The sequence below is a fragment of the Psammomys obesus genome, unplaced genomic scaffold, assembly GCF_907164565.1.
Source record: "Psammomys obesus unplaced genomic scaffold, mPsaObe1.curated_primary_1811, whole genome shotgun sequence".
NCBI lineage: Eukaryota > Metazoa > Chordata > Mammalia > Rodentia > Muridae > Psammomys > Psammomys obesus.
Window position 1 is genome coordinate 5,493,745 of NW_026592510.1, and position 11,568 is coordinate 5,505,312.

Genomic DNA, 11,568 nt, shown 5'->3' on the forward strand with positions numbered 1-11,568 from the left:
AAGAAGAAGAAGAAGAAGAAGAAGAAGAAGAAGAAGAAGAAGAAGAAGAAGAAGAAGAAGAAGAACTGAAAACAAATCAAAAGTTTCAAATTGTATAAACACAAAAACCAAACTCTGGTGCTTAAACTCCTCACTGGCAAGAGCCAAGCCTCCCAGAATGGACCTTTAAGGCCCTGCCCTCAGCCCCATACTTCACAAACTCTCTCTAGCTGGAGACATGAAAAGGAGAGTCCACTTGCTGACTGATGCTTCACTGAGTTCCTCCTAGGAGCTGGATGTTCTTGATACAAGTAAGGAGGTTAGACTAAAACCCCACCAACCTTAAAGAATGACTGCCACAGCAGACGACACAACTTAGCACCTGATAGAACTTGATCCAGTGGATTAGGAATACAAGTAATAGTCAATTCTATAAGACTCATTCCACACAATATTGAGGCTCCTTCTACTTTGAAATTACACCGATTAGAGGCAGCCAGAGTCCAACTGTTGCCCCATCCCACAGTGACACCATCTTCCTCCTGGGCTCTCCTGCTGATCCAGGGTGACACGCCAACCAAGGACACAGAGTCCTCATATTTTCCAACTGTACCACCTCTGGTTCCTGCACAACTCCCTGACACTCCCTCTTTTTCTCTGTCCCTCACCAACACTGTGCCTTAAAGTTCGCTAGTGAACAGCATAAAGAAATAACTAACCTTTATAGAAGATCTACTATGTGCCGGGCGTATGTTTGATTACTTGAGGACTTCCAATCTACTCCTGGCCACAGTCATTTGAGGCATGCAATGTGGTGGTGAGAGGCCAGGGCCGAGCATCTGGGTAGCTGGGTGGGATTTTAATTAAGGCTCCTAGACCACATCTGAGGGAACCCAAAGGCTGTCTGTAAAGTTTCTTCTTACTCGGAGTCTATGATTACTACTGATTTTCCTCCACTGTTATTGGAATACAGTTGGGCATTTTTAAGCATGTAAATTCCCTCAGAGCCAGGGCTGTTACACGGGAAAGATACTTTAACATACCCTGATCTTTCCCATTAAAGGGGGACTGCCTCCGGAAACCCTCCACTTATCTTACTTATCAAATGAAGCCCCCTACCCCACCTCCCAACCTCTATTCCCCCTACCCCCATCCCACCCCGTGCCAACAGAGAGAGAACCAGGCTAGAGGGTCAAAATCTGCTGGTATGGAAATACAATTTCCTCCAGTTAGCCTAGATAATTGCAGTTCTATTAAAGTCCACTCCGAGAAGGTCCCAAAGGTTAGAAGAACCCCAGTGGCCAGAGACCAGACTTGGCATAAAAAGAGACAGCTCAGCCCACCACCCACTCTGTGCCCACGGGGGTCCTGTGGAAGACGAGGAGGGTGACCGGAGGAAGAAGGGACTTTCCTATTGGGTCCTGGTTTCTGGTTGGAACCCACTTCACGAGCTCAGGAGGGCTCAGGCGGGCAGGACCCTTAGGGATCGGAGGTTCCCAGCGGCAGCGGCCAGGGCAGCGAGGGGCTCTCCGGGGGTGGCCCCAGAGAGAGGAACGCGGACCTAGCCCCACGTTCCTGCATGTCACCGGGCACCCGTGTCTTCCCTCCCGGCTCCGAGGGTGCCGGCGAGGGCGGGACCCACTGCGGGTATGCAGGGCGGGAGGGGAGGGCCAGGCAGGAGGCTGGCAAGCCTACCGTCTTCTTCTTGACCCCCGACATGGTGCGGCCGTGGCGGAGCCCGGGTCCAGGGCGCAGAGAAGTGGATGGCGGCAGTGGCTGCCAGGCTCCAGGGAAGGAGGTATAAAAAGGCTTCTCAGACACGTCGCACTTCCCTTGACCGGCCCCCTTCTCCTACTCCTCCTCCTGCCCTGCTCCTCTCCGCCCCATCGGCTCCGCCAGCAGCGCCCAGCCCCGGGGACCCGGCAGCCGCCAGGGCGGGGTTCCCCGCTGGGGGCTCTGCCAGCTCAGGTCCCGGGCAAGCCTGACACACGTTCTGCCCTCGGCCCCGGCAGCATCCTTCACCTCTCACCCCATTTCACATCCTACGAGAAACTCTGGGACCCCAGAGTGCACAGAGTTAAGGGCGAGCGCGTCTGCGGCCACCAGGCTTGCTGATGCGGATCTCAGGGCGCTAGAGCTGTACTTCAATCTTTATGGAGCCTTACTCCGCACTCCAGTGAACTCTGCTTTGTTCCTTGAGTGCTGTCATCGCGGCCTGGCTTCAGGCAGCGTGCCCTTTCTCTTAATTTGCAAATGAGGTCATTGAGATATTTGGGGTTTCCCCAAACCTGGGCTGTTGGTGAAAAGCGTGGCACTTCGCTCCCCACCCCCACCCCCTAGCATCTTTACAGCAAGAAGAAAAGAAAACCCCGAAGCTGATAACTTTGGACAGGGATCCTTTTCAGCCCACAGGGGCACAGACGAACCAGAGCTATACGTCATCCAAAAGCGAAGTCTTCGAGGCCAGACCCAGAGGATGGGCAATGGACCCAGAGCAGTTGCCTGCCAGTTCATCCTAAAAGGCAGCACCTCTGTCCATGGAATAAGCCCAGAAGAGGAAACCATACCAGTTGAGGATTATGGCTTCTAGGTTTTATGGGATGCCACTCTCTGGAAGGATCCAGGTGTCAGCGATGAGTAAGCTGGAAAGAAGCTATCTTGACCAGCACCTTTGGGAGCAGGCCCCGGAGTTTCCAGTAGCCTAGTTCCCTGTCTGAGGACAAACAGGCCTATGGAACAGCGCCTTCAAGGGAATCAAGAAGACGCACAAGATCCACTCTTCCCCACGCCCCCCACCCACCCATCCACCCCACTCTTCCGTGAAAGGGCTGGAGAACCTCTCTCCAGAGGCGAGGGATGACATTTTTCTTTCATACCTAATTTACTTTAAAAGACCGTCTTTACATCTGAAGAGTTACCGGCGGCCCTTCTGCATGGGGAGATGGCAAAGGAAAACAAATCAGGAGCCAAACTTAAAAGGCAGCCTGAGCAGATGAGCACCCTCGCCATAGCTCCCAGGCTGACGTTCTCCCCAGGCTGTGTGCGTCACCTTGAACCACGTGGGACTGACTTACAGTCCTCGATATCACTCACAGCATTCACATGAGGGCCCAATTTTGCCCATTTTCTTTCCGTTCTAGAAAACTGGTGAGGCTTGAGCAACCTGAAAAGATGGCGCTGGGTAGTTGGTCCTGTTATTGTTCAGAAAAGTTGGGATCCGTAACCCATCCAAACCATCAGGGGAAGCACAAGGAATTTCAGTGTTGGTGAGTGTTTATGCCAAAATTCCCCAACATATTTCAGGGGTGCTCGACATATTTCAGTCGAGGATCTAACGAGGCACCACCCATGCGTGGTCATGACAAAGGAATGCAACCGCGGTGCCCCCTACTGGCTGTAACGAATAAATGTTTGAGAAAAAAACTGAATTGCTGAAACTCCTTACATATGTAGCATTCCATTCGTAAAGAAGTCCTGTCCTGTGGCTTCAGAACAGCTTCCCAGATGCAGGTGACAGCAAGGCAAGGAACTTACAGCCCATTAAAAGAAAGGTACCCTCTTTAATCTGGTCACTTCGACTACTGCATGTTTGGAACAGGTAAAAAAATAATAAAGGCATGCCCTAACTGCTTGACCAAAAGCACATAAATGTAAAAAAATATTTTGATGCAGGGCTATGGGCTTCTACCGTGGTGTGGGATTTACTGACAGGAGTTTACATACTACCCCCATTAGCTATTTATAATATAATAATGTCCGGTTTGGAGTCTTATAAACCGGAGCTTATAGTTAAGAGTATTTGGACCTGAAAAGGTGGATCTGAAAAGGTAAGAGTGCTTGCTTGGGAGTTTAGTTCCTAGTGCCCATGTCAGGTGATCCCAGCTCCAGCTCCAGGAAATCTGATGGCCTCCTGTCACCTCTCTGGGCAGTCTCTCCCCCCCCCCCGCTCCCCCACAACCCTCATACAAGTAAGTAAGCTAACCCTAATAATGCCAATATTAACAAAAAAATCCTATAAAAATTAAAATCATCTTGACCATCTTGATTCCTTCAAGAGATAGCAATGTATATTTGTCTGTTGTCTGGCCTGCCACCGATTCTGTGGGAACACAGAGGGGGCACAGCAGAGACCAAGTTTGGAGGTTTCCATGGGGAAGATTAAAAATGACCCGGGACTTTAAGAACCGGTAGAGCTTTACAATCTTCCCTTCTCCAAAGTGGGTGGTATGCAAGATTAAAAAAAAAAAAAAAATTAAAGACGCATGCAATCATACATACCGTGTTCAGCAGATTACACAGATCCGGGCTGCTGGTTTTAGGAGACACGACAGAAGAAGGGAAAAGGCTGGAGGTTCGGGCATGCTGTCCCAATCAGGCAGCAACAGATGTGTGCATTTCTTCATCACGCCCATCAGAGTGTGTTGGCTCTGTGGCTGGTCTTCACTGGAACTGTGGGACACTTGTCAGGTCCAAGGATGAGAACTAACTGTCCTAAGGTATCCAAAGTCTGGTGAGCAAAGTGTGTGTGTGTGTGTGTGTGTGTGTGTGTGTGTGTGTGTTTCCAAGGAAATGTCTTTGTTCTTTTTCTCATGTTATGTTCATGTGGTATATATACATGTTTGCATGTATGCACACATGTACACGGAGGCTCAAGGCAGATACGGAGAATCTTCCTCAGTGGCTCCTCTACCTTATTCTTTAAATTGGTACTCACTGATTCAGCTAGTCTTGATAACCAGCTTGCTCTGGCAGTCCATCCCTGCACACCAAGACTGGAATTATGGTAGACCGTTATGCCCACCCATTATTTCCCTTGGTCTCTGGGGGATCTGCTCTGAGCTTCTTAAGCTTCAACTGCTGAGCTATTCAACTGCTGAGAAAATGTCTTAAGAGCCGGTCTAGTTGGGCCTGGTGCCACGGGCTTGTAATACTGGCTACTTGAGAGGCTGAAGCTGGAGGGAAGTTTGGGGCCTGCCTCGGCTACAAAGACAGAAGAGCTGCAATAAACGTACATTTGGAAAAGCAGAGAAAGCTCGAGAGCAGAAAACTAAAAACTATGGTAATGGCTGCAGACTTTGAAAACATTCCTATTCGACCTGCATTTTCAAGGGTAAAAGGAGGCTGGAATAGGGTGACATGCTGCCCACTGACTGACCGTTGAGGCTGCCTCTGGCTCTGCGATAGTTCGCTTCCTGTCTTCGTGTTTCGGAGTCTTTCAGAAGAAATCCGGCCTGTCACTAAGGCTTCACTACAGTCTACAGAGGAAAAGTCGATGTGATATACCAATGCAGACCCTGCCACTCAGCAGCCGCCCCCCGGGGGAGGTCGGATAGACACCCCAAGGCGAAAGAAACGCTCTTCTCCCATTTTCCCAGGTGAACTCCAACCTGGAGGTATGATGTCATCTTTGTATTAATTTAGAGAGACGGCTGAGTGGGTAAAGGAACTTGCTCGAAGGCCTATGACCAGAGTTCAATCCCCAGAGCCCACATGGTGGGAGGAGAGAACCAACTGCTCTAATTTGTCCTTTACAGATGTACAGTGTCGAGTGGATCCGCGTGTGTGCACAGAGACGTGCGCACTAAATGCAAAACAAAGCAAGCATGCGTCCTAGTGTATTCACGCGCTACATAAAATACAAACAGATCATTATAGAAATTCCAAGTTTTCATTATAGAAAACAACAGCTGCATTTGCCTAAAGTCAGGCAAACAAATGACATTGGTCCATTAACTGAATTTCTCAGCTTTAAACAGATTTTTAAAAGAGATGTTTAGCAATGTGGCAGAGGGCTTAATTCATTACACTTGGAACTTTAAATGATTGAAATAACATTCAATTAAACTTAAGTTGTTAAATTATTTAATTATTGACTTATTTAAATAATTTAGTAAGTGTAGAGTTTTTTGGGACTTATATTTTAAAGAAGGGGGGGAGAAGAAAGGGAGACAAGAATAAGAGTATAAATAGTGCTATTTAGACCAAAACTGAGCAAAGATGTCAAAACACGACCTTTGAAGAAATCAAAGTGTGAAAAGATACATTTATCTTGAGTGATGGAAGGCTAGAATGTCTTTTGAGACTGGGTCGCATGTAGCTCAGGCTGGCCTCAAACTGACTATGTGCCAAAGCGTGTCTTAAACTCTCTATCCTCTTGCCCATACCTCCCAAATCCTAGGTTTGTGGGCTTTCACTAAGATGGCAAGTGCTATCATTCTTTAATATAAAAAACAAAATTCATAGTGATCCATAGCTTGCAGGCTTTCAGGCTCCTGGAAGTATTATAAAATCCTATACATTTTATGAAAAAAAATTCTATATGTGCATTAATATTGTTCAAATGCTCTAGAAAAATAAATCATAGTCACTCTAAATATTATCAAATTCATTTCTTGGGTTTCGTATAATATTTCAGCCACTGAATATTAAAACTACAGGAACAGTCATAGAGGCACCCTTCATTTCTTAAAAGATTGCATACTATTGTCTGTAATCCTAGCACTTGGGAGGCAGGAGGATCTTGAGTTTGAGATCTATCCGAGCTATATAAGACCATTTCATAACAACAAAAAAAAAATGTCCAATGGAAACATAAATAGTGGTCAAAATTATTTGGAACCAAACACAAATTTTCATAAATCTTAAAATCAGCCCAGTCTCAGATTCTATATTGTCTTCATCAAATCACATATGCATTCTTTATTCACTTTTTTTCTAGAGACAATTTTGCCCTGGATTGGGTAAGTTCTTTGAAGACCCACAGGCTCTCAAATTTTGTTTATATATATTATGATCACTTAGGGAGTGATGTACCTAATTAAATCAAATGGTGAGAGTATCAGCAGTTTCAAACATATCTTTTAGAGAACCATTGGTTCTCAGGAGTTAGTCTGGGTCAAGTCACAGGAAGGGCTTGTTCTAGCAAATCCTCTGGTTACACCTGTGAGGCTGACCAAGGACTGCATTTGAAGACCTCACTCCTCCACACACTGTTGTTATAGTAAATCTAGAACTAATGTGAAAGAGAATAATCCATACGGAGGAGGCAACCCTGAATATTGTTGTAGCGGTTCACTACTCTGGATTTTTAATGACACAAAATTTAACGGGCTTCTTGGAAAGGAGCTAACAGAAGCATGCAGAATCTAGATTTAAACAGGAGCACATAAGGAGAGGTTTACACATGACATGAAAGCAGAAGAGTGGCTACTAGGAGAAGAGAGGGGGATACGGATGGGGGATATGAGCAAGGTAGACACTGATGAGGTGCATTCCTGGGCGTATAGCATACTGGTTATTGTAGTTGTCTGAGGAACTTAAAACAAGCAAGCAAAACCCCCAAGCAGCCCTGCTGCCTGCCTCACCTCCCCCCAGATGCACAGCTGTGAAGGGCCTGCCATAGAATAAGCCACACCCCGGGAGGGTTCGGCTCTGCAGTCAGCTGGGACTCGCAAAGGTAACCACAGGTTCTCCATGTTGCGTACAGAAATCCCTTAGGGTGCTCACAGAACCACACATTCCTACCCTCACTCTGGCATTCCTCCACAAGGTCATTTAGCTCTAATCATTATGGAGAGCGTTTTTGTTTGACTGGGTGTTCTTTTAGCAAATGTTTTTGTTTAGTCTCAGAGAGCTTTAAAATGTTCAAGGCCATCACAAGAAGACACTCATTTCTCTGCTTACCGCTCTGAGACCAGAATGTTCTTGCTTGAATGGCGGTGAAACGGGAATGGGAAACGGGAATGGGAACTGCAAAAGTGCTGTAATGTTTTAAAATGTTGTCACAATATGCTTTTAGCGCTTTTAAAATTAATTTTTAGGCAGCTTACAAAGTAATGGTTTTCATTAAGACACTTTCATGTGTTTATCTCTCTATACCGAAAAATAAATGTAACTAAAGAAGTGAAAGACCCCTACAATAAGAAGTTAAAACAGTGAAGGAAAAGACTGAAGCCACTAGGTGATGGAGAAGCCCCCATGCTCATGGATAGGGAGAATTAATAAATTAATAAAAATTAATTCATTAGAATTAATTAATTAATAAAAAGAATTAATAAAAAATGGCTGTACTGCCTCTTATACCTTGTTCATATTCCCCACCTTCCTGTCACAGTCATTCTTCCTCCCTCAAATAGTCCCACTTCTGCTTTCATGGCATATATATATATACATATATTATATATTTTAAAATACAGATTCACATAGAAGAGGAAAATGTGATGTTAATCTCTTTAGTTCTGACTTGTTTTTATTTTGTTTTTTTTTTACTAATTTACTTAATTTTACTTTATGTGCATTAATGTGAAGGTGTCAGATCCCTTAGGATCTGGAGTTACAGACAGTTGTGAGCTGCCATGTGGGTGCTGGGAATAGAACCCAGATCCTATTGGAAGAGCAGACAGTGCTCTTAACCACTGAGCCATCTCTCCAGCCCCTGACTTGTTTTGATTAAAGCTATCATCATCAGTTCCATTTATGTTCCTAAAAGTGACATAGATCCTTGTTGTTTTAAAAATAAAATCACAAATGTTTAATTTTACCAATAAAGACTCAGGAGCCAGTTGCAGGGGCAAAAGCCTGCTAGCCCAGAGAGGCAGAGAAAGTACCTAGGTTTGTTAGTATGATGACTTCTAGATTTTTTTTTAAATTTTTTTTGTGACATGTTCTTTCTATGGCCTTGAACCCATAGAGCTCAATCTGCCTCTACCTCCTGAGTGCTGAGGTTAAAGGTGTGCACCACCTCATCTAGCCAACTCTTGTTATTTTAAGTCATGTTGTATGTGTGTCTGTAGCGCCAATTCCCGAGGAGGCCAGTGGTATCAGATCCCCCTGGAACCGGAGCTACAGGTGGTTGTGGGCCACCCAATACGGGGTGCTGGAAATGGAACTGGTGTCCTCTGCAAGAACAGTGCATATTCTTAACTACTGAGCCACCTCTCCAGCCCTTCTTTGATTTTCCCCCCTTTGGGTGTGTGGGGGGATACACATGCCTGCGGGGTCAAAGGACAATTTGCAGAAGTTAATTCTCTACCACCTCGTGAGTTCCTGGGATTGAATTTAAACAGTTTTGGCCTTTACCCACGGAGCCATCTCACCGGCCAACAAAACCTTCCTTGAAACAGCAAAAGCTCCAGCAATGAGTTAAGCTGCTGACTTAACATACTAAGCACAGAACAGTTCAAGAATGAGCCATTATAGGTCATAGTTAGTTGTCTTTAATTTTTGAGAGGAGGCGATTGCTGCCAGGAACTTGAATCCTGGAGAACTCTTTTCTGGGATTGGTGCCAGAGATCGGGAAGGGCACAAAGCTGTGAATATAGGAGACAGCCCCTGAGGTAAGTCATATTGTTCCCATTCCCTGCTGGGTCACCTTGGGGTTGGGCTGGATTGCTGGCTGGCTTTCTAAAGATGGTGATAGGGTAAGGTTAGGTCACAAAAGACAGACTCCCTGTCACCCCATCTTCACCTGGTTGCCTCTCTGCCTCTCTCACCACCTCTCTCTGGCTTCTTCTTTCTGATCTGCCTTAGAATGAGATCCATCTGGGAAGGACACTGATGCCTGTACCTATAACTGTACCTATACCTGTGATTGCTGAGACCTGTCAATAGCCACACAAGCGAGCCAGGACTTCCCTTAGTAAGTCCCTGAGATGAAAAGTCACTTACAGTGCAATATCTGTCTCTTGAGCCAGACACTTATAGCTTTGAGGCATAGAAGTCCAGCTAAGTCATGTCTGGAGCCCTGACCTATATAAACAAAGATCATAAAGATTTGTTTTAGACCACTCTACCTAAAACATTTGTTTTTAGATAGGTATCCAACAACACACTGCTGGAAAGAAATAGGATGTTAATTTTGCAGACAACCTGAACAACTCTGAGTGGTTGACATGCCGAAGTTTGGCCTGCCCAGCTTCAAAGGGCTCGGCTGGGACTCAGTGTGGCCTGTGCTCTTGCCTTCCCTTCAGCTGCCGCCACTGAATGGCCCTTCTGCTTTCCTTAGGACATTTTAGTAATGATGAGCAATCCACCAAATCAGTACTTCATCAGACCAAGAACAACCTCCATTCCATTAAAGGCTCAACCAGTAACACCCCTCTGCTTCTTGAGCAAACTGTTATCTCCGTACCTGCAATGCTTGCATGGTCCCTGGGGGCATCCAGCTGTTCAATGCTTACAATAAGAGCATAGACCTTTTGTTGTTGTTGTTGCTGTTGTTTTTTTTTTTTTTTTTTTTCCTTCTGGAAGATTCACCACATTCACATTTTTCTGCGTTATGAACCAGAGTTTTTTCTGTTTCTTTTGGGAAAAAAAAAAAAAAACTGTTAATTCATTGTGATCATAGTCACCTCATCTTCCCCTCCTCGATATGCTCCCACCCCTCCCCACCTTTGCATCCTGTGCTAAAAAAAAAAAAAAAATACTAATTTGTGTTGGTCAAATACTCTTGGGTTTGAGCTCTGTCCTGGAGCATGGTTGACTTACCAAGTCTATCCTTAAGAAAAGCTGATTCTCTCCCAGCAGCTAGCAATTGCCAGTAGCTCCTTAGCTCAAGGTATGACTTCATGCCCACTTCCCCACTCCATACTGGGATTTTCTCTGGCTTGAGCTCGCAGAGGTTCGTGCATGCTGTGCTAACCACTGCGAGTTCGCATGAGCAACTGCTGTGTTGTGTCTTGAGACACAACCGTTTCTATGTGTCATCTACTGCCTCCGACTCCCCCAATCTTTCAACCTCCTTTTCTGTGAAAAGCCCTGAGCCTTGCCTGGAAGAGTGTGATATGGACAGTCCATTTGGGGCTGAGCTCTCTGCAGCCTGTTATTTTTCTGCATGTTGACCAGTGATAGGTCTCTGTGCTAATTGCCATCCTACTGCAAGAAGAGGCTTTTTCCGTGAAGGTCGGGGGATACACAAACCTATGCATATAACTACAATAAGTCATTAGAATTCACTTTAACACTATATTCATTTAGCAGAATAATAATAGGTTCTTCCCTAGTACTGTCTAGCCACCGGTTCTTGGCTCTAAGAACAGTGCTAGCTATGGCTTCCATCGTGTGTAGCAGGTCTTAAGTCTAATCAGAAACTGTTAGGTCACTCCCATGACCTTTGTGCCACAGACTTCCAGCACAGTTTGCTACCTTAGTCCATGCTCATTAAGAATAAACTTTATACGCTGAAGGAGATATATAGCCTCTACCACAGCCATTCTATCCCGAGGCGTCATAAAGGGCTGAAAAAGCACTGAGGGACTCACCAAGGCTCCAATGCTTTTGTTCTTTTGTTGATACAAATTCCCAGGCTGGTGTAACCCAGTGACTGTGAGCTGTTAGTATTTGCCATTTTAGGCCTAATGCAGAGTTGGCAAATGCAGACAACGAGGCTGAGGGCCAGAGCACTGGGCACTACTGTGAGTTCTCTATCTTTACTTAGTGGTTCTAAGCACTCTGCCGATGATCATGCTGGTCCGCTTTCTGAAGGAGGGAATGAGGGACTAAGGAGAGGACACACCAAGATTCAATGCAGAGGCACGTCTTTCAGTCCACACCGACCGCTGCTTTGCAAGCTGCCTGCCCTGCCTCTGCGCA

The 11,568-nt window shown here is 45.7% G+C and overlaps 1 protein-coding gene across 1 annotated transcript in view; it reads right to left on the reverse strand.

Moving 5' to 3' along the window:
- Window positions 1-1,828, reverse strand: part of Papss2 (3'-phosphoadenosine 5'-phosphosulfate synthase 2) — a 119,231-nt gene extending 117,403 nt beyond the window's left edge. The window contains exon 1 of the mRNA XM_055614168.1: window positions 1,675-1,828. Coding sequence (XP_055470143.1) covers window positions 1,675-1,698 — 24 coding nt within the window. The 5' untranslated portion in view covers window positions 1,699-1,828. The remainder of the gene's footprint in view (window positions 1-1,674) is intronic.
- Between the last annotated feature and the right edge of the window lie 9,740 nt (window positions 1,829-11,568).